The 22,229-nt window shown below is 37.6% G+C and overlaps 1 protein-coding gene across 3 annotated transcripts in view; it reads left to right on the forward strand.

The window, feature by feature from the left end:
- Window positions 1-22,229, forward strand: part of ITCH (itchy E3 ubiquitin protein ligase) — a 58,946-nt gene that overhangs the window by 17,027 nt on the left and 19,690 nt on the right. For all 3 annotated transcript variants that reach the window (XM_055813313.1, XM_027783211.2, XM_055813314.1), the window contains exons 2-9: window positions 7,087-7,177; window positions 9,746-9,884; window positions 12,336-12,460; window positions 13,706-13,843; window positions 16,048-16,090; window positions 18,128-18,297; window positions 19,504-19,738; window positions 21,010-21,105. In XM_055813313.1, the coding sequence (XP_055669288.1) occupies window positions 7,108-7,177; window positions 9,746-9,884; window positions 12,336-12,460; window positions 13,706-13,843; window positions 16,048-16,090; window positions 18,128-18,297; window positions 19,504-19,738; window positions 21,010-21,105 (1,016 nt within the window). In that variant the 5' untranslated portion in view covers window positions 7,087-7,107. The remainder of the gene's footprint in view (window positions 1-7,086; window positions 7,178-9,745; window positions 9,885-12,335; window positions 12,461-13,705; window positions 13,844-16,047; window positions 16,091-18,127; window positions 18,298-19,503; window positions 19,739-21,009; window positions 21,106-22,229) is intronic.

Genomic DNA, 22,229 nt, shown 5'->3' on the forward strand with positions numbered 1-22,229 from the left:
TTCATACCAATCTTAACATCTCTATTATGATTCTCTACAAGGTATGCTTACTTGTAGCAGAAGAACATCCGATAGAAAAATTCAGGATGGTAGCTATCTAGAATAGATTCAGATAATCTCACTTGTAAAATATATTTAGACATGTTGATTTAAAGGAGATTTAACTCCTGACTCTGATATACCACTGTGTTTTGAAAGGGTGTGGAGATGATAGTCTGTAAGCAGACATTAACAGGAAAGTGGTTCCTGTGCTGAGCCAAAAGTAAAATGAATCTTGCATATTGTATACAGGAATTAGATAGGGGAAAGCTTAAAATACATGGGAAAACTTAAAATACATGTTCTTAAGACAACGTAGTGGATAAAGTTTTGATTTCGATGTCAAGAATGCCTCATTAGTAAGTCCATAGTAGAGAAAGGACAGAAGTTGGGCACCTCTTCTGTTTCATGCGTTACATATCTTGCATTTCCCTCATTGCAGCCTCTGAAGGTCATGCCACTTGGATTGTTTCCCAAACTGATTAAATTGTATTTCCCACAAATATATTTTTAGCAAGTATATTGAATTGGCACAGATGTTGTCTTTGAGCTTGCATCTCACTCTTCTGGGGAGAGCTGCCTGTACATTAGCTTTGTAAATAGTTAAACTGAGCGTGGGTAGCAAAAGGGAGGTGTGCCTATGGTGCTGGCTCCTGCCTGGGGGAGCACAGCTGGTGGTGACAGTGGGGATGTGACAGCAACAGCACAGTAATTCAGCCTAGAGTCTGGGTTTGTACCCGGTATGCACTGTATTTCACATTCGTTCAAAAACAGTTTAGGCATCTGGATTTTAAATTTCAACATATGTATTATGGCAGAGACTACTTTGGTTTTACTGCATTTTCAGGAAAGAGGTGTAGTGCTGCTCACATGCAGTAATGGCCAAGGGAGCTAAGCTGCATTCTGCTGTTAAAACCCTCTTTGTTTCCATTCCTTATATAAATATCCCTTGGTGCAAACCTCATAATTGCTTCCCTTTCCAATGTGGACTCAACACTCTTACAATCTTTTAATCTATTCTTTTCTTCCTGGTTGATTACTCAGCAGTTTGTTTCTTTCTGTATGCCTTATTACTTGTTTGGGCAAAACTGACCATGTCCTTAAAACTTATTTTAGAGAAAAAGACAAAAATATGAAACAATAAAACTAGCTTTGTCAAACCACTTTTTACTTTAAAGATGAAACTTGAACAGGTAAAGTAACTGCAAATTTGCTAAACAAGTAAGTTGCCAAACTAGCTGTCTCTGCCTAGGCTTACTCGGTAATTATATCTTAACATTTAAGAGAAAATAACTTTAATGTGCATGCCTTCAATTAAAAAGAGGCTTCAGTGCTTTGGGGGAGGGAGAGAAAGCATTTGTATTTAATTTCTCACACACAAGAAAGTGCAGTATTAAGGTAGACAGGTGACTTTGAACTTGCAAATATCTAGTCTAATCTCTTTATTGTCTAACTAGCATACCTGTTGATTAAAAATAATTAACTGTTGTAAAGGGGACATGTAACATCTCACAGGCAGTTTTTTAGACAAAACTTTGGGTTTTGTACACTTTTTCCAAAAGTCTGTATTCCTGTGTTACACACAGTGAGGTTTTCAAAACCATTGTTAAAATTACTAGGTATGTTAAAGAAATTTTTTCACTATACAATTTCTTTTTTTTACTTGATTATTGAAATGGCAAATACACTCTGAATTGGTACACCTGTGAAGAGCAGTTTAGCCTGTTATTAAAATTAATTAGTAAACATAAGGCTTATAGCAGCCAACAATGTGCGATTATTTCAGTGGTTTTTAAATTATAAAGAGCATGTGCCAACATATTTTCAAAGCTATGTCCGTATAATATACAGTCACAGGATTTCATTCTGACCTAGATGTCTTCTGTTCTTTCAAATAACTATGAAACAAAATTATCTTTTTCGATAAGTCAGTTCTTTAACAGATTAATAACATCACTGAATAAAGTCACACCATAAGTTCAATTGGTCTGACACTCTGAAAGTCTCTCAAGCCTTTGATAACATTTTTCTTCTGTTTTTACTCCCTGATTTTGTGGGGTAAGAAGGTCCTTCCCACATCTGCCTTTTGCTTTAACCAAGAAACGCTCAAAGCTGCTTTTCTCCCTATTCTTTCTCATGATTTCTTAAAAGAAAAATAAGTGAGACTCCTTCCTTTCTGCATTCCTTTTTCTGAAGGTGTTTGTAGCATCTGGGCTGCGCTCCTCTAGAATTTATTCTTTCTTCCCCACCACACTGGCAAAAAAAAAAAAAAAATATCTGGTGGTGAAGCTTGCTGTCTTGGATCAAAGTGCTGCTGAAGATGATGACATTTGGCCGAACAGCATCAGGTTGTGCCGTAGGGGAGATTCTGAGAAGGCACTCCAGTTAGAGGGGGAAAGAACCAAATCCCAAAAGGATGCATGGACTGTTTCCTACTGCGAGGCAGACTTATTTGAAGCAGTGTTTGTTCAAACCTGCCGGAGTACAAACAATGGCATGTGCAATTATGAAGCTGAGCGTAATGTATCTAATAATCTATACATTATGGTAGCATGTTATAAAAACAAACAAAGATACCTGGGAATAGGTATGCAGCTACCAAAGAAATTCAGCCAAGCATTTGAATGGTTTATTTTTAATTACAACAAGATAATAATTCTGTAGTATTCTATATTATATCTTTTTATATGCCAAATAATTTTCTAAGAAAATTATACTTAGGTGATTGTGCTCTGAGTGTCTGTTACACTGCTCTGCTCTCTCTGTCACAGCTTTCAAACCTTTCAACTAATGTTCTTAAATTTCAGATTCTTACAGCTTTCTTGGGAGTGGGGAGCAGCATCTGAGGGGGAAAAACTGCAACATAAGCTTACTATAATTTAAAACAAAACTAGAACAAAAAAACCCCAAACGAAAACAAACCAAATCTCTAAGTATTTATGAAGATGTGTGTAATTTTCTACTGCAAGTAAAAAACCTTGAGTATGCATTCTCAGTTGTTTGGAATGACAATTTCTACTTGTGGAAGTACTCGTTACATTACAATGAATTTATAAAGCAGACATATCTAGTTTATAATGATTTAACAAATTATATTTTTGTTCATTAAATTATTATTTGTAACATAGTTTGAAAGCAATCGTTATATTCCGTTCTACTGACAAGGGGTCTAAGGGTCTAGAACAGTTAAAATGCTTGTTGGTGTTCACACATGATGGTCTCGTCAAATCTAGTCACTGACAGAACTGCTTAAGACATTTGCTTTTCACAGAATCTTAAATATTGTTTCTATTGTAATAAAACTAAATGGAAATATTTTATTTATGATTGAAGAGTGTATGTTGTCCTATTTTGTGATTAAGTTTATAAGTAGCCCTAGGCAGGCTTTGAGTTGAAATCATATGCAGTGTTACCATTAAGAATAGCTGTGAATATAGTAGCTTCTTACCAAAAAAATTTAATTTGTATGTGTATTTTATATAAACAAAGAAGAGTTAAATGCTAAAAATTAATTTTAAATACAGAAATTGGCTGGATGTGTGAGACTTATGGGGTTATTATCTTCTGCAATATCTTTGTACTTCTTCAAAGTGTAATTCATTAATCATCATGGTTTGTTATTGACTAATTAATGTATTTTAGGCTTCTTTCCTAGGAAAATGAAGTGTATATAATTCCGGCTGCCAGTCCTGCTCTACTCTTTGTCCTCTTTTGCTGTGTATTGCACTACAAACTTTCTTAATTGCTAATACATTCCAGCTAAAAATTGATGGAGACAGAGATATCAAAGTTGATTAAATTTCTGAGTTAAGAAAAACCTGGATGGAGTATATACATGCATGGTAGGGAAGAGACTTAAATTAGCACCCAGCTGAGAGAAAAGCTGCAGCATGATTTCAGTGATTATTCCTTGCTGGATGCCTGGCATGGAACCAGCTACTTTGCTTGCTGAGTGTTTCAGCTGGCAGTTAAGGAGAGCAGAAGAGGCATTGGAGTTGAGGTATTTGAAAATATGAGGAGAGAAATAGAGCTATTGCAGTGTGGGGCACAGGTAGATTGCTTCTTCATCCTCTTTCCTGGTTAACCAATGGAGCTTGCTTTAATTGAAGAGCCTCTGGATTTTAGCAAGCGTACAATAAAGTAAGACTCTTCAGTTTTATTATTTAAAAATACTTAGAAACTTTATGGCAGCTGAGAGAACTAAACAATGTGTAATGTAGTTTCTTTTTCTTAGAAGTATTGGGAGGCAGTAGAAATTTTACTTAGCTAGTTAGTGAAAACTATGTCTCACTACATACACACTCGCACATATGTGTGCAGGACAGTAATTTCAATTGTGATTAAGGTGCTTGATTTTTTTTTCTGCATATTCTTAATGAAAATAAACATAAAATTGTAGTAATGGATGTATTTTGCACACTTAGAAATGAAGGTTAGCTTTAATGTGCTTCTGAGTGTTGTATGCTGTATATGCTTATTGTATGACAGTGGAAAATTACCACCTTCAGTAATTGCATTTGTATTGTGTGCAGTGTTATTTCTCCAGGTAGAAAATAGCAGCTCTTCTGTAAATGGCAAACTCTTGTAGGCTATCCAGTATATGTCTGTATTGGTCTAGATGCTATTAAACTGCCTTCTTAAAGCATAAAGGATACCTTGTGAGTTTGGTAGAACTAATCACAGAATCAAAATAAAGGATTGTCCTCAGAGTCTTCTAAATTTAGACTACTTTTGAAATATTTATGTTAAAATTTTTTCACTCTAGCAGGATTTGTGTGATCCATACCTGGAATCTAGTAATTAACAGTACTGAACTCCTCTAATAACACTATATACTATTTTTAAGCAAGTCATTAGTACCTTTTTTAGTGGTGTCATATTCTGCAGTAGTTAACACTAGCATCAGAAAGCTGTAGGATGCAAGAACTGCCTGTTTTACCACTTTCAAAGTATCTGTGGAATTACAAATTTTGTAGTAATTGTCACAGTATACAGACTTTTGCTTCAGGTTGCAGCCTCTAAAAAGAAAGCTGCAATGTTCAGATCCAGTCTCTTTTTATGAATTCTCTTTTCCATGGCGTGTGGAGGATAGGATCTGCACTTGTCTAGGCAGCTCGTGGTGTTGTCAGTAGGTAAAATCGTATGTTTAGCCTTTTATACTCAAGATACAGGTATCAGCAGCTTAAGCTAATGTGTTATTTCCTTATTGGAAATAATGTTGTGTGCTGAAGGTGACCTGAGAGCTGGCACGTGATATCTGATGTGCTTTGGGATTCGGATTGGGTGGCTGCCCAGGGCCATGCAGCAGTGGGTGGGAGATGGGCACATGCAGATCAGCTAACCCACCGGCCAGGGCGGCCGAGCCTTGGCCGATGGGAGCCCAGGGAGAGAGAGGTCAGACAGGTGGGAGGCTGAATGGTTGTGACCGCAGAAGACAGTGAGGAAATGGCACAAAGAAGGGAACACGGGATGAAAGGGATGCGGTAAGTAGTCAGGAGGTTGTATCCAGCAAGTAATTTGGAATCTTCATTAACACATTCATTTCCCAGTGGGTAATCTGCTGTAGAGGTTTCTATCTAATGTAGCTGGTAAGGGGTGTTGGGCTGAAAATGTGTTTCAAAAATGAGGAGACAAGGATATCTGGATATTTCCAAAGCGATGCCTAGTTTTAATATAATAGCACACTGTTTCATTTTTGTCTGTTAATATTGAAGCTAAATGATGCATATTGTCCACTTTCACTCCCCTGCCTCCCAAAACCAAATACTGAATTAAATACAGTTCCAAGAGTAGCTGGAATACCTGCTTGCTTTGGTATTGGGAGATCAGGCTAGCACAGGTGTAAGTATTGGGGTGTGGTAAGAGGGAAGATTGGGCTATAAATTAAGGTTGGTTTACCCTCTTTCAGAAGTGATGTATTTCCTCTTCTAGTTCAGTGGTTTGTAGAATTACAGCCGCAGTCTGTAGACTTGATCTGATCAAGTGTCCTGGTTTAACCCCAGCCAGCAACCCAGGCCCACCCAGCTGCTCGCTCACTGCCCCCTCGGTTGGATGGGGGCAGAATCAGAAGAGTAAAAGTGACAAAACTCATAGGCTGAGATAAAGACAGTTTAATAAAAGCTGTGCACGCAAGCCAAGCCCGGCAAGGCGTTCATTCTGCACTGCCCGTCGCGGGGCGGTGCTCAGCCACCCCCGGGACAGCCGGGCTCCATCCTGTGTAACGGGGACCTGGGGGACCAACAGCGTCACTCCGAGTGTCCCCCCAGTTTATGCGCTGTGTGATGCCACATGGTTGGGGTGTCCCTGGGGTCAGTGGGGGTCAGCTGTCCCGGCCGTGCCCCCTCCCAGCTCCTGGTGCCCCCAGCCTGCTGGCTGTGGGGTGGGCGAGGAGCAGCAAAGCCCTTGGCCCTGTGCGAGCTCTGCTCAGCCCTGAGGAAAACGCCCCCCTGCTATCAGCGCTGTTCTCAGCACAATTCCAAATCACAGCCCATCCCGGCTGCCACGAAGAAAATTAACTCAGCCAGAACCAGCACATCAAGTGAAAAGAAAAGATGTACAGAAGCAAGTTTCTCCACATTTGAAGTTCACTTTTTAATTTATTAGTTCATTTTCAGTCTTTTTTCTGTACCTGTGGATTGTGGTGTGGTTTTGTTGTTGTGTTTTTGGGGTTTTTTTATAAACCAACTAATACTTAACATGGGAAGATAAAGTTGTTGCCCAGGACTTAGGACATCGGGATAGGCAGATATTTTCAGGTGTAAGAGGTACAGCAAACTGTGGTGTTAGTGTATCATTCACTCTCAGTTAATTGGCAAATTGAAGGGACAAAATCAAAAGACATCTTTTGCCTAGGACATGAGTATTGACAGAACATGTAATTGTAGAGACTAAGGCCTTTGTAAACCATTTTCTGGGAAATGGAAAGGAAACAAAGAAAAGAAGTGTAGTGGGTTTGTTTGCAGTATAATGTATCTACATGTCAAAAAACAGATGATTTAACTTTTGGGTGTCTGAGGATTCAAATGTTTACATTGTCTCTTCATCCAGATTCAAGATCCAGCCCATATTATGGCTGGCAGTGGGTCCAGATCAGGACCATCCAGTGGCTTTTCCATGAAATCACAGCTTCAAATCACTGGTAAGCATTTTGAAAGGTTATATCTTTTCTGGTTAGAAATGTAAGTGTTTTTCGCAAAATTCAATGGAAGTTGCAAGTGTGTTGCATTTCAGGAAGTTTTGAGTTATACAAAACCCAAGAGAAGTCTCACAATAAATTTGATGGTGTTATGCCATCATTATTTGGCAGAAATATAGCTATTTTATTCACAATTTTAGATAAAATGCATTTTGTCATGATACATTTTTGTCTAAAAAAAGGAAGGAATAGTTCTTTTTGAATGCCATTAAGTAAATTGCACAGAATAGTCCTCTTTGAAATGTAATATTGTATTATGATACTGCTTTCAGTTACTAACACTTTCTCCTAACATTAGTTTTACACCTCAAGCAAAGTGAATCTGAACTGCTGTTAATTAAATTTTATTTACTGCTTCTCCTTTGTTCCATATTTTTTTATGGCCACCATTGTAAAGTAGTTTTATTAAAAGTGTTGGAGAGAGAATATTACTGTAATTGGGCACTTGTAGATTGCATAGGAATGCATTGACATTACGTGCTTTGCTTTTTGTAGTGCCCCACCAACAGGGCAGCTGTTGAAACAATTACCAAGGTTTACTCACTTTCGCTCTCTGACAATTTTTACTGAAGCATAAGAGCTGATGCCTGGGCATGGGGGATCTGTGGATGTGTGCAGGTCTATGTTTAGAAAGACCAAGGGTAAATTTTGCACCCTTAGTGTGAAAGATCTGCGGGTATATGCAGAAGTTCCACAAAGCTGGTACGGTGGAGGTGAAAAGAGTTGTCAAAAATAGACAGGAAAGCCTTAGACTAGAGAGGAATTACAGAGGAATAAGTTACACTGGCTCTAGCTATCACACTGAGCTCACAAGCTTGTTTTTTCTCAGTGGGCCATAAGACTAAGAGAAATATTGGAAAGAATAATTGAAGGGGCTTGGAAGGAGGTACATCCTCCACACAGCTACAGAGAACAGAGCTAAGGGTTGAAGTGGTGACTGCTGTCTGAGGCTCGCTCTGTGCAGGGCCTGTGGCTCACATCGAGAAGGTGAAATTGAAGAAATGTGTCAGTGTTTAGAATTGAGATTATTAAGATACTTGAATGGTTCTTGATTTCTTTACAAGTTCAGTCACAGCCTGCATGTAAATGATTTCTGTGCAAGCAGGCATTACTTTTTTGTGGGCATTTCTGTAAACAGCACCCCCCAACTGCCCTATCCTTGCCACCCTGATCTGCTGTCTTCGTTACTTCTGCATTAACTTCCAGGTTGTCTGAGTAAGTAACCTTGGAAATAGGTACAAGACTGCAAATTTGTGCTGCCTCAAAGTGGGTCTTGATGCCTTTGAGGCGATTAGTGATATTGAGGCATGAGATGCTGTAGTATACAAGTACTAGAGACATGAAGGGAAGGGGATTTTTTGTTTGTTATTTTTTGTTAAAATTAGCATTAGGTAACTGAAGTTAATTTCTGTAAGATGTCTGTAGTGTAGAGAGAAAGAGTTTCCCTTGGAAGCAGTTCAGAGCAGTTTATACTAAGCTACTTCTCTAAATCTCTAAAGGAGCATAGACTATAAAGGGAATCTAGGTAGATTAGCCATATGGGCTTGAATTAGTCTTTTTAAAGATGTAGTGCAGCTGAGGTGAGTGACAAAACCACAGGAGACAAAGTTGTTATTTGTTAGAACAGAGTGGAGTTCACTGGCCAATTGGAAATGATAATATCTTTGTCTTAAGTACTGTTTTGTAGTGTAGTGTTGCCAAGGGATCCAAGAACACTCCTAATCCAAGAGTCAAATGTTGGAGGTAGGCTCGTGCATGCTGCTTTGGCTAAATGGAGGCAACATAGCCATGGTGTTTGGGACACGAGCAGTGCAGTTGATGGTGAATGTTCAAAAAACAAAAAAATGACAAAACCCCCCCCCAAAACCAACAAAAAAACCCAAACCAAAACCCAAAACAAAACATACCCACCCATCCACCCAAATTAAAGCTCTGGAGCTGCAAGTCCTGTTCAGGTTTTGTTCTTTCTAGAACAGTAAGTAGTTATTGAACTCAGAGTTTGCCTTTAGTTGGCTTTTCTGTAAGTTTGCTTTGATACAGAAAACTTACACAAAGTGCTTTTTTATGTTCTTTTCACCAGCAGTGGTAGCAATTTTCCATGATTCCTTATATGAGACAGACAGATCATGTTTTCAGCTTTTTAACAAGCAAGTGTAATAAACTCCAGGAATTCTCTTGGCTGGTGATAGACAGAAGGAGATTGTAGAGGATATTTTTCTACTTTCAACACCTAAGTGCTTTTGTGGATATAATACTGAATGTTATTAATTACGGTGTCTGATGTTATAGAAGTACTGTTGCGTGGTTTAGGCATTTGTGTGAGCTACAGCGTTGTATAAAATGATCTGGAATGCAAGAGTATTTTTGTCCATCTAATGTGGTTTTTTTTACTTGAGTGCTATTATCAGTCATCAATGACCTGATATTTGAATACTGAAGCACACAACTCAAAAATATTATTTGCAATTCAAATCTTACTGAATAGATAATTGTTTTTCTCTTTCTGAACAGTTATTTCAGCAAAACTAAAAGAAAAAAATAAATGGTTTGGACCTAGCCCTTATGTAGAAGTCTCAGTAGATGGACAGTCAAAGAAGACAGAAAAATGCAACAATACAAATAGTCCGAAGTGGAAACAGCATCTTACAGTGTAGGTTTGACGTTGGGGTTTTTTTTCCTTTTATTTGAGCTAAATTAATGCAATTGACAATGGACTTAAGGGTTGTGTTTTTATTTTAAGCAAGGCATTCGATGTTACATGATATGTAGGTATTTGTGTGATTTTTTGAGCAAATATACTACAATCTGGAATACATATTTACAAACTATTGCATTATGTCCTGTGGAAAGGACCCAGTGCTTACGAAGGAATATATTCTGTATTAATGTATGTGGCATATGAAAGGAGCTTTAATTCTGTGAGTGGTAAGGAAAGTAAAGTAATTTGATATTAAAACTGACAGTCCCATGCATGTTTTTGTTGTCACGTTTAAGGTTATAGTGTTTTAGAAATATTGCGGCTGAAAAGTGCAGCTGTTCTTTGTGTACCACTGTTGTATGTCATGCCATAGCATGGGTAGTTAGCTCTGTGTTGCGCCTGTCTAATTTCAATCATAAGTACAAAATCTCTGATTAATTGGTGCCTTCAGAGTACAAAACTAACATTTAAGTTCAAGGTGAACACAGCTGTTGATGTTTGCTTGGCCCAGTATTTCTGTTGTGAGATGATCTGCAGCTTCTATAGAATTTAGTTTTCTCTTAATGTGTCACATGGAATGCTGGCATAGAGGTCAGTCTTGTGCCAGCAGGTTTACTTGTGTTTAAACTCTAGATTATTATTCTTAGGGCACCTTGAACATTCCTTCCTGATAAAAACAGTTTCTGTGCCTGTTCTTTTCTTCAGATTATTATGAAGTTTTAGTTATTACTATTTACCTTACTTTCTACTGCAAAGAAGTATTTTAAGAAATACAAAACTTGGTGCTTTACATGCCTATCTATGTGCAAAAGCATAATTCTACCTTTTTAAAGCCTGCCTTCCTTCTTTTTTTTTTTAATTGAAATATCTGTGGCTTGTGCTGTGCGAGTCCACACAATAATAGATGGGTGATTTTTGCTCTTGTTCAGTAAGCGCTGAACAAAGACACCCAATGCATAACAATTTCACTGAAGATTGCATTAATGCTGTGTGGAATTTAGTGGAGTGAGTACATTGTTTTTTAGGAAGTATTTTGACACAGGTGCTTACATTCAGATTCAGAACAAAAAGGGAAAGTGTAATGGCTTCTGCAGGGTGGGTATGGGTGGGTTTTTCTTCTACGAGGCAGTCTGTTAAGTGAGCTGCATATTCTGAAGGGATTGTCTGACACTGGAAGTCGGAACTTAGCAACCATATACCATTGAAATTATCCACCGAGAAAATCAGCAGTCATTTGTAATACTTGTTTCATACAGTTAAAATAATTTAAAAATATACAAATATTAGAATGCTCCTTATAGAAAAAGAATTATCAGTATTAAAAATTACTTTGAAATTGCTGTTGGGGATTTGTAAAAAAACAACCCAGAAATGTGTTCATACAGTATCAGCAACTGATATTGGTATAAATTTGTTTCTCTGTCCTAAGGCTTCTCAAAATTCAAGGGAACATGAGGGGCAGGTGAATATTTTAATATAAGAGCAACTTCTCAGAAAAAAAGTTTTGTGAGTCTGGTCTTAGTTGTAGTATCAGCTATTTTGTGGTGCTCACCTTTCTGCTGTTGTCAGAATACTTTTAAAAATGAAGAAAAATTAGGCGTTATTGGACATGTTATATTATTCTCCAAGATTTGCCCCGTCACATACACTATCTCATCTGTCATCATCTTGCTGCGAAACGTTTAGTGAGATGTGGCAGTTTTGAAATGAGCATTGTTTGATTCAGCTTGTTTTGAAGCTAGGGGGAGGAAGACTGAGTCACTGCTGTGGCAGAAAATATTTCTGTTTGCACATGTTTCTTCTCCAACAAGGGGCTCTCCCAGTTCCTAACTGCTGGCATAGATCTGGGAGTGGAGGGTCTTGTCATAATATGATGGAAGTATGTGCCAGCTTATTAGGGAACAGTCATCTTCTAAAAATCCTTGAAATAATTTTTAGTATTTTTGAGTACTCCCCTTTGTATGGGATGTCTTAAAAATTTCTGATAACATCTTCAGAAAGAAAATTTGCTTGTCTTCCCTCTCTGTGTGCAAGAATCTGACATCAAGGTGCACAAATGCTGAACACTCATGAAATGTGATCCTGCAAGAATCGGTCTTTTCTTCTAATCTTGGTTACACTCAGATGCTGATTGTGAGCTGGTAGTTTTTCTATAGATATTTTCCTTAAAATGGTAATAGTAAACAATGTACTCAGTCTGTGATCAGTCTTGCAACAGTCTTGATTTACATGACACAAATGTGACTGCATACGTGAATGTGATAATTACAAATGGTTCGATTTTACCACCATTATTTCTTTATTTTTAATTAATTTTAAGTGACAGTTGAAGTAGAATTCTTAGTTAACCTGCTTCCCCTGGCAACAAATGCTCTTACACAGTGCTTAACTTTTTCTTTTCAGAATTGTCACTCCTGTAAGTAAATTAAATTTTCGAGTCTGGAGCCATCAAACATTAAAATCTGATGTCCTTCTGGGAAGTGCTGCTTTGGATATTCATGAGACTTTGAAATCAAACAGTATGAAACGTAAGAATAAGATTAACAGTACTTTGGAATGCTGCAGAATTTGTCAATAATTGTCTGTTAATGACTGCTGTGTGTAACTCTTTAGATGGCCCACAAGAATTCCTTTTGTTGCTATGGATTGCATTAATGAGCTTCCTTCTACTTTTTCAGTGTAATCTTTTTTTTCCTTATACAGTCTGCCGCGGTGTCATTGAGAAGATGGATTTTATCATTTTGCTAGTGTGTGCAAGAGTGAAAGCCTAATTAAAGAAATGAGTGTTCCCTTTTATATAGCTTAAAAATGAAAACTGTGATATGTTCCTGGTGCTAGACCAGGAAATGTGTGAAGTTATTTTTGTTCTAAATAGTGTTACAGGGCTATGTTGTATTGTTTCATGCATCTCAGAACTAGTTAGCCTTTAGGCAATATGTGCATCCTATGAAGCTGAAAGAGAAACAGGGAATTCTACACAGCCATTACAGAATTTATGTTGCTACAGCATGTAGCTTTGTGCTGTCATACTTGGGTTTTGTCCTTTCAAGAGTGTTTGCTTCCAGACTTTCAGATGTGGGCATTGTAAATGCAGCGTGTTGATTGCAGTGTAATAAGCTGTTCTCCTGACAGAGTGTTACTGTCCTGCTGAATCTGGGTGAAAATTCCTCTGGGTAGCTCATGGCTCTGTATGACACCAGATACCCTGCAGTGTTTCACTGGGTTTTGTTTCAAAACATTTCATCAAGAACATTTATTTACAGTTCTGTTTCACTGAAAAACAGTTATTTACCCTGAAAATACCTTTGATCTGGGAGTGTGATGCAAAGTCTTCACATTCTAATTACATAAGTGAAATATTTTAATCAGAAGATAGAATTGATATCTGCTTTGTATGAAGATTAAGTTGAATTACATTTCCTAACTATAGTTTTTTGAGGACAGATTTGTTAATTGCTTTAGAATTGTGGGCAGAAACGTGAGACTCAATCTCTGCTGTAGTAATTAGCCTTTCTTTAGGCAGCAACCAGCTTATGCTCCCGTTTTCCCCTTTTTGTAGAATTAGTCACTTTTTACTGACATCTGGAAATTATTAGTTTTACTGTAAAAAACATAAAACATCAAACATTATGGAAAGATAGAGCTGTAGCTCTGAGGTTTGTTTTGTGTTTTTTCCCCCTTGATCACTGTAGCCTGTTACTGGCTTCTTGAATAAAAAGAGCTTTTTTGTCATGTAGTAAGATGAACTCCCATTCTTTTCTGTACTTTTTCAGTTGAGCAGGTAGTGGTGACATTGCATCTTGTTGGTGACAGAGAACCAGCAGAAGTGGTAGGAGATTTGTCTGTCTGTCTAGATGGGATGCAGGTAGATCCTGAGCTCCTAACCAATGGTGATGCCTCAAGTACAAGAAGTAAGTACCTGTCAGTTCAAATGTGCCCTCTACGTATGTTTAATATACAAAGCTTTTTTTGTCTGAAAGCTTTAACACAATGTTTTAATAATCATAATAACAGCAGTTTCTATAACATTCTGTTTGGAGAGACTAGAACTCATGCATTTTTATTTGAGGTGGAGTCATAGTTCACAGTGAAGATTTTCAACCTTATTGTAACAAAATAAAATCAACATCTTTATTTTCTGGACTTTGCGAACTTATATCTAGCAATCTCAAACTTTAATGAAAGCCTCTAGCTTCCCTGAATGTTTAATAACATCATATGTTTAATAATGTTAATGTTTAATAACAACAGTTATTCTGTTCAATAAGTTATTATGATGCTAATGATGATATCAAATTAAGTATTCTGCTCACTAGAGACATGGATTTATATTAAGTTTTTCTTAAAATCTCATTTAAATAAATGTTTTCATAGATCTTGTTCCCTGTGGAGTGCTGCAGAGAGGGATCCACTATTCTGTTTAGTTGGTGTCTTCAGTTTTAGATAACTAGTATGATTTTTAGCTGAAAATCTTGAATATGTGTAAAATGTGTAATTACACTGAAACAAAAAGTAAGGGAGTCTAATTCCGTTGGTGCAGGACAGGTGGTGGAACATTTTTGAGGGTATTGTACATTAAGATTAGAAATAGATGTTATTTCTCTAGAAGGCAGCACTGGAGAGACTGCTGTAGCAGCTAGCTAAGCAGTCAGCGGGCAGGTTTTAGGCTTTTGGATTTGCTGGGTTTTTTAGAGGACTGTAGGAAGTTGCTTTGAGATTCCATCTAAGTACCACAGGAATGCTGAATTAACACACTAGCTTGGTAACTGTTATTTTGTAAAGCTTTTAATCTGTCTTTCTTTGCATCTTGTTAAAAGGATCAATCATATGATGTGATGGTGTGGGATTTTTTTGTAAATAAAAGCCTAGTGCTGGGATTGTGTGGGGCTTGTAGGGCAGGGCTGAGGTGTGTTTATTGAAATAGGTAGTGAAAGTAACAAGTATCTTATGCCATACTTTGTTTCCGTCTGTGCTTGCTGCCATTTCCTGAAATTCACCTTCTGAGGAAAAGCTGCTGGCGAGTAGGAAGCGGCATGCAGGTGGTGGCATTGCGGGCTGCATGCAGCGTTGTGCCTGACAGTGCGCACAGACCTGACATACCGAGCCAGGTCAGCCAAGGGTTCCCAGACAATCAGGGGACTGGAGCACATGAGGAAAGAGTTTAATATTAGTCTAACACATTCTTACTGTACAGGCTAAAGGTACTTGCAGGCAAATACATTGTTTGTTAAACAGCTTCTGAAGTTAAGATTTCTGTTTCTGGTTTTAAAATCACTGCTGTGCACAACCCGCTAACAGCACATTGTCATAAACCTTTACATGACTACATACGTGTCTTTGGCATAGATCTGTACATAGTTCCCATCAGAACTGATAAGTGTTTTCTTTGTTAATGGTATTTGTTTAATTCTATGGAAATAAAGTATTTGTGCTGTCTACATGAATGAGTGGTTCTGTGCTGCATATTCAAGTATTGCAAATGCTGGCACAAAAGGCAAGTATTTCCAAGCTGGCAGGATAAACAGTTGCAAAATGTTTGCAAATCTAGGCTGAGCTGCTATAATTTGGAGTGCAGCCATATTTTATACCTGCTTGAATGCCTTTATGCTAATTAATTTACAGAGAAAGGGAAGGGTCCAGGCTAGAGTGCCCCAGAAAACAAAGCCCCTCAGCTGCTTGCAAGCCAGCTAGAGAAGATTGTAGGGAAGGTGTTGCCCTTCCTGCTTTGCCTGTCTTCATTGATAAGGGAGAGAATACAGAAAGCCAGCTCCACTTGAAGAGTGGATAACACTGCTTGATACTGCTACAAAGGCAGGAGGCAATGTTATTGATCTGTGTGTATTAGGGAATATTCATACAGTCATATGATATCCTGTTATAACTTCCATAAGGTGAAAATATTATGGTGACAGTGGTTTAAAAAAAAAGCATATGCACATGCATATAGAGACATGCAAAATTTATATAGCTTTGAAGTAAGACAGTAGATAAGCAGCGCATAGTGTACTGCCTCCACATTTGAAAGAAACGTGAACATTAAAGGCTACCTCTTTTCTTGGAAATGATACAGAATGTTGCTTAAACTTTTATTGTCTTTTTCTTTTTGGTATTTAAGGTCCTACACAGAATGATAGCTCCAAAATAAGGAATGATACACGGTAAGACTTTTTTCTTCTTTTTATATGGCCTTTTAGTGTTTACGGTTTTGAAAGAGGAATTGTATGTTTTATAAAGAAGACAATTTGAAATTCTGAGTATGCCCTGCAACAGTGCCTGTTAAGATCTGAGCATGTCCTAAACAAAAGTACTCTATATCTGTACATTTACATCTGAAATTGTTTTCTGTATGAGCCCCATCTTCTAGCTTCAGTTTACTTCCATACAAAACCTAGATCTTCTAGTTTTTATCCCTTTGTGTTCCTCATCCTTCTCCCAGCGATTAACCAAAGTAAAATACATTTAAAAAAACCCCCACTGGTGAGTAAATGGCACTGGTTATTTTTATACTGTTTTGCTTTATAGCTTGGAGGTATCAGAATTATATTTAGCTTTGTTAAGAAGATACCCAAAGCTGTCTAGCAATTGCAGTGTTTTAAGGTCGATACTGGATTATGTACCTTGCTGCTTGGTAGGATAAAAGTGTGGCCATACTTGATGGTGGATTAACCTGTGTTGTACAAGTATTTTAATGGTCTGTACTATGCATAACACTCTTGGATGACACCTGGAATAGCTAAGTTAAATTTCACTTTTTTTTCAATAGATAGTAACTTTCTTAGCTATGTTGTCTAAAGTCTTCCTTTGAGAGTTTATTTTTGTTCTGTTTCCTTTTCATGCTCACAAGAGTGCTTTCATGCATGGGTATTCAGAATGCCTGAGCGTGTAATAGTACAATAATAATGGTAATAATAGCTGATTTGGTTTTAGTACGAACCAGTGGGGGTTTTGGTGTCCATTAAAGGTCCATTTTGAGGATCATGTAAATGATCTGCAATATGTCTAGTGGTGGTTATTGTTACATGTATAATAATGTTTTGGTATGCACTGTTATACCGTAAGCCAACTGGTCAAATACACTAAAGATGAAAGGTTACATTTTTTACTTTAAAGTTCAAACAGCAGTATGCTTTCTGGGACTGAGGAGAACCTAGGCTATGGCTCATAGAAACTTCTGATCACTAATGATTTGTACATACTTCCATAGCCATTTACTTTGGGATTAGTGTGGTGTAGTATGAATTATGTGCACCGCACCTGGTATAGAGCAAAAGTGTGTTTGACAATGATACTGAGGTCAAATGTACATGATTCTGCTTGATCCTCTATGACTTGGGCTTGCTTACTGGTTTTTTGTTTTGTGTACATATAAAGGAATATAATTTTAGAGGTACTGGGCTGAAACAGTAACTTGTGGTTTTATTACTGATGGCCTATGTACTTGATCTGACAATCCACTAGAATTTTAGTTGACAACATTTTTATTTTGCTCAATATATTCTGAAAATAAAATGCTTTAGAAGTAGATGTAGATACCTGTAACTTTGCTCAAGGAGCTACAAGTATATCAGGATAATACACTGCTAGGTATAACTGAACAGTACAGAACGGGTGAGTACTGCTGTTTACTGCCTTAATTCTTGTGAAGTTGAAAAGTTTGTATTCATAGCTGTTGGTCAGAACTTTAATGCTTAGTCCTAAGTTCTCCAGCTCTTTCCAGAATTGAGTTTAGGGGTGAAACTGATGTATGCATAATTAAGTTTTCTAAAAATACGAACCATTTTTTTCTGAGCATACGCTAACCCTGTGGAGTAAACACACACAGGCTGTTAGGCTGTTCTCAGGTCTTAGTCAGCTTCCCATCTCGTTAGAGGTACGTGTCGTTCATGGGCAGAAATAGCCAAGCACAAAACCCAGAGCCCGGGTTAGAGGCAGGTGTACTGAGTTGCGAAATGAAAGAGGACAGCTCAGTGACAGAGATTACATGCATCCATTTCACAACCTCTTCATCAATCGAGGTATCATACACCTCAGGAGATAAACTCTAGTATGTTTATACAGATGTACAGGTTTTTGTAATTATTATGAATGTAAGACTGTCACCCAGCCATAACTATTACATTCCAGTGTCTTGCATAAAGTCTTAACGCCATCCGTACACTGTTAGAACAGTTCTCCTCTGTCTTTTCCTGCAAAAGGACTAACTCAAATGGCCTCGAAAGCTGTGAAGACGTTGTTCCCAATGAAAACAAGACTGTTAATGGCAGCGATTCTCCGTTGCTCACAAATGGAAACTGCAAACCTACTAGACCTCCCAGGCCTTCCAGACCACCTCCGCCCACACCCCGCAGACCTGCGTCCGTAGCTGGTATGTTCTGGGGCCAGGCACTCATTTCAAAGCTGTGCGCTCTTTGAATGAACGTGGACATTTCTGATGCTGATTTTTAACTACATTTTTTCATGGTAAATCCTTTGGCAGATAACTTTTGAAGGAGTAATATTTTTTTTTAGCATTCAGTGTGTGCTTAATCATTTTTCCTATTAGAAATTTTTTGTTTCCATGTCTGCTAAGTAGTGATTGCAGAGGTACTGCTGCGTGTAGTGAAGCTGGGACAAAAAGAACACAATGCTGTTGCTGCACTAAGACATCCACTGAGTTTGAGGCTTGAGATGAAATCTACTAAAGGACTTGCAGAGCTGTCTCAACTTGATAATACTGGGTTTTGGAATACTAGTTATTTGTTTCTGCGATTCTAGTTAAATTCTGTGAAACAGAAGCACTTAAAATATTCATTACTCTCTTGCATGGAAGTGGATAGATGATTTTTTTTATTTTGTCTGGTTATTTAAAAACTACAAAACTTTAAGAGAAGTAGTCCTGAAAAGTTTTTGGTGGTTTTAGTTTGTTGCTGTACCTCCTTTACCTCAGTACACTACAGTCTGTTTCAGTAGTCCCATTATTACTACTGATAAATGCTGGGACTGGATGGGAAACTGTGACACAGTAATTGCTTTAAAAGGTTAATCCAGTGTAGTTCAATAATAAGGCCTGACTTGTGTACAACTTTTAATCCTATCCATCAAATGATAGGAATTTTTCATTCAGAAAAAATGAAAACATTTAGAGAATGTATATATTCCTCTTTCATTCTGATAATTTCTTTCTGTGTGATGTCAAATCTCTTGAAAATTGTATGCTTATAATCTCTTAAATTATTATTCCAAATAATAAATGGGAAACAATTAACTCATCAGTGCAAGAAAGTAGGGTTTTGTTTATAATTTTTTAGTGTTTACAGAACGCAGACAACTTGCTTTGGTTAATATGATTTATTCTATTAGAAAACACAAAATTGTGCTGTTGATGGCAGTTCTTGGATTAAAGCATTTTTACAAAGTGAAACAAAATTGCTTTCTAGTTCTTGTGTAAACTGTAAAATGTGACTGCATGCACTTTGAAATACCAGTTTACTGCATGTTTACTTTTGTGATTTACGACTTCTAAAATACATTGGTGGTAAATATCGGTTAAAGGCTTTTTTTCCTTCTGTCTTTGATATCTGTGACATCATAGCAAGCGTAAATGGTCCTTCATCCACATCCATGGAAAACGATGGGGCCAGTGCAGGATCACTGGCAGGTACAGCTGCAAATACATCTTCAGAACAGAGCCCTGAGGGGGCAACAGCTGCAACAACAGCTCCTGCAACTGCTGCACTCACCACTCCTCCTGTATCAAGACAAGTCCAGCCAGTAAATCCTCCACCTCAGGCACTTCCTACAGTCAGTCAAGGTCCTCTTCCACCTGGGTACGAGTTGAGTGATTTATATTTTTTTTTTCTTATGCTGACATTTCTGGTTTTATTTTTTTATTTACAGTAGGTGTAACAAAACATTCATAACATCTGCCTTTTGCTGCGTAACAAAGTCCTCCCCCACCTGATACTAGGTTGGAAGTGTTCATAACTGTTTTGTCTGGTAGGCCTTCAAGCATGGTTTATTCAAGAGATGAATTAATCTTTGAGATATTTTTGATACTTGTCGTATCTTCCCATGAAAGCAAAACATAGAAGTTTTAAATAGCGTGGCAGCTTGCTGTCTTCAAGTTGGAATGAAGTCAGGTAGTAAAATACTGGTACAGGTAAGCAGAAGAAAAGCTGCTATTGCGGTACATAATCTGCGGTATGTCCTGAAGTTTTGGACCTTCATACTGCAGCTCCAGGGGGTACTATGGGCACACTATTGTGTTTCAGGCACATGTGGAATTTACCAGATGGTTGGTCTGTTGCCTCAAAGCTCTCATTTAGATTCTAAACGCTGGGGGGAGGGTGAAGTTTCTGGACTCTCAGTAGTGGAAAGCAAAAGCTTCCCAATGTGAATGGTGCAATATCTGCCTTAATTTGCAGGCAGCTGAACCGAAAGGTAGGAGGGGTCTGATTTACCTCGCTTACTCATAGGATTACTCTGAAACACAAAAGCTGTCTTGAAAACATTAGTAGCTGCTTTACCATTTTAATTTCAGCAGAAATGGCAAATTAGCATGCTTTTTTCCCAACAATGTTGCATTTAGGTTGATGCAAATACAGGGGTAAGTCAGTATCCTAGATGCTGCAGAAGTAGAAAATATGTGCCCTTATGATGAACATGGTATGTGCAAAATTTGTATATTTTAAGGATTTAAATTGAATAAATGTTACTCTAAAAGGGGATTATGCCCTGCAGATGATTGTTCAACAGGTTATGGATATACTTGATATTGAACACAAAACTTAGCTTCATGGCTTGCTAAAATCATATAGGTGGGCATGAATTTTAGCTTCAGTTTCCCAGAAAGTGAAGGTGGTCATGTAGAATGTTTTTTGTATTCTAGTTAATGTAGAATTATTGTTAATAAGAACATTGTACTCCAGTATATTGTACAACATTTTAGTGCATCTTGTGAACCAAGTGTTTCAAACATCTTATTTAGAAATAAGCATTTTATGGAAACAAATACTTCTCACCTTTATACTGTAGATGAATAGTTGAAGTAGTTAGATCTGAAGAAAGATAAAAATACCCTTTTTTTTTTTTTTTTCAGTTGGGAGCAACGAGTAGACCAACATGGTCGAGTATATTACGTAGATCATGTTGAAAAAAGAACGACATGGGATCGGCCAGAGCCTCTTCCTCCAAGGTGAGCCAGGATAAGTCATATGATTGCCTAGGATATGCCTGGATTTTTCAGAAATTGACTGTCAGTTTACTAAAGCTAGGAAGCATGTTTGTAAATAGAAATGCAAACAGTTGCTCCAGGTTGTCTCCAAGGAGTTCTGCAAAAATGCATAGTACATAGTAAAGAGTTGAATGTCAAAAATAACAGAATTTTAATTTCTTGTCAATGATTAAACAAGTATATCTTTACTGAGAAACGGATTTAAGTTAAAGACAGTAGGCACTCCCAACTGTAAAAGAGAACCAAAACCACTGAAAAGTATTTTGGGATTGAGGTAATTTGTCAGCTTGAGCAAGAATGCCCTTGGTTACTTCTTTATCCTGAGGTTACTGTTTGCAGTCCTTTGATCTTGTCTCAGGGTTCCCAGCTGCCAATTTACTATGCTCTTATAGAACAGCTTTGGTTAGTGTGCTTTTCCAGCTGTTAGCATCTGAACAGCCACTGATGTTAGTCTCTAAATGGAAATGGTGTTCACATTTGTTCTATGTTTCTTTTTTATTTTTAAATGTAAGAAAAACTTAAGAATTTTTCTGTTGCACTTCATTCTCAAGCGGTTCAGGTGCTATACAGATTTACAAAGTAAAAACATGGGGGATAGAAAAGGGAACTTGATACTAAAGAACAAAAACTGGCAGACAGTCTGACAAATGGGAACCCAGCTATCATACTCAATTTATTTTTAACTCTTTGAGGGGATTGACTAGTGTATTACATAAACTTAGAATGGTAGTGTTTTCATTCAGGTTTTGTAAATAGTACTGATTTCACATGAACTGAAAATAATAAACCAAAGCAAAATCCCAGCCCAAACCCCAGCGCCCACACCTTCCTTTTCTGCAAAATCAGAGGGTGAGGAACTCTTTCATTCTACAGCCCAAACCGTCAGGGTTTTTGCTGTCTTTTTAGGAGAAACCAGCAGGCTGTTGTCTTACGGGTTGGGCAGGATAAATGCAGTAATGACAGTGTATATTGACAGTGGTTTGTGTAGCTCTTGAAAACTTATATTTTGGAATGGTCCGACTTGATATGGTATGCAACAAAGTAAAAGTGATTTTCCTCAAACGATTTTAGCTCTTACATAGTTT

The sequence above is a fragment of the Falco peregrinus genome, chromosome 9, assembly GCF_023634155.1.
Source record: "Falco peregrinus isolate bFalPer1 chromosome 9, bFalPer1.pri, whole genome shotgun sequence".
NCBI classification, from domain to species: Eukaryota; Metazoa; Chordata; class Aves; order Falconiformes; family Falconidae; genus Falco; species Falco peregrinus.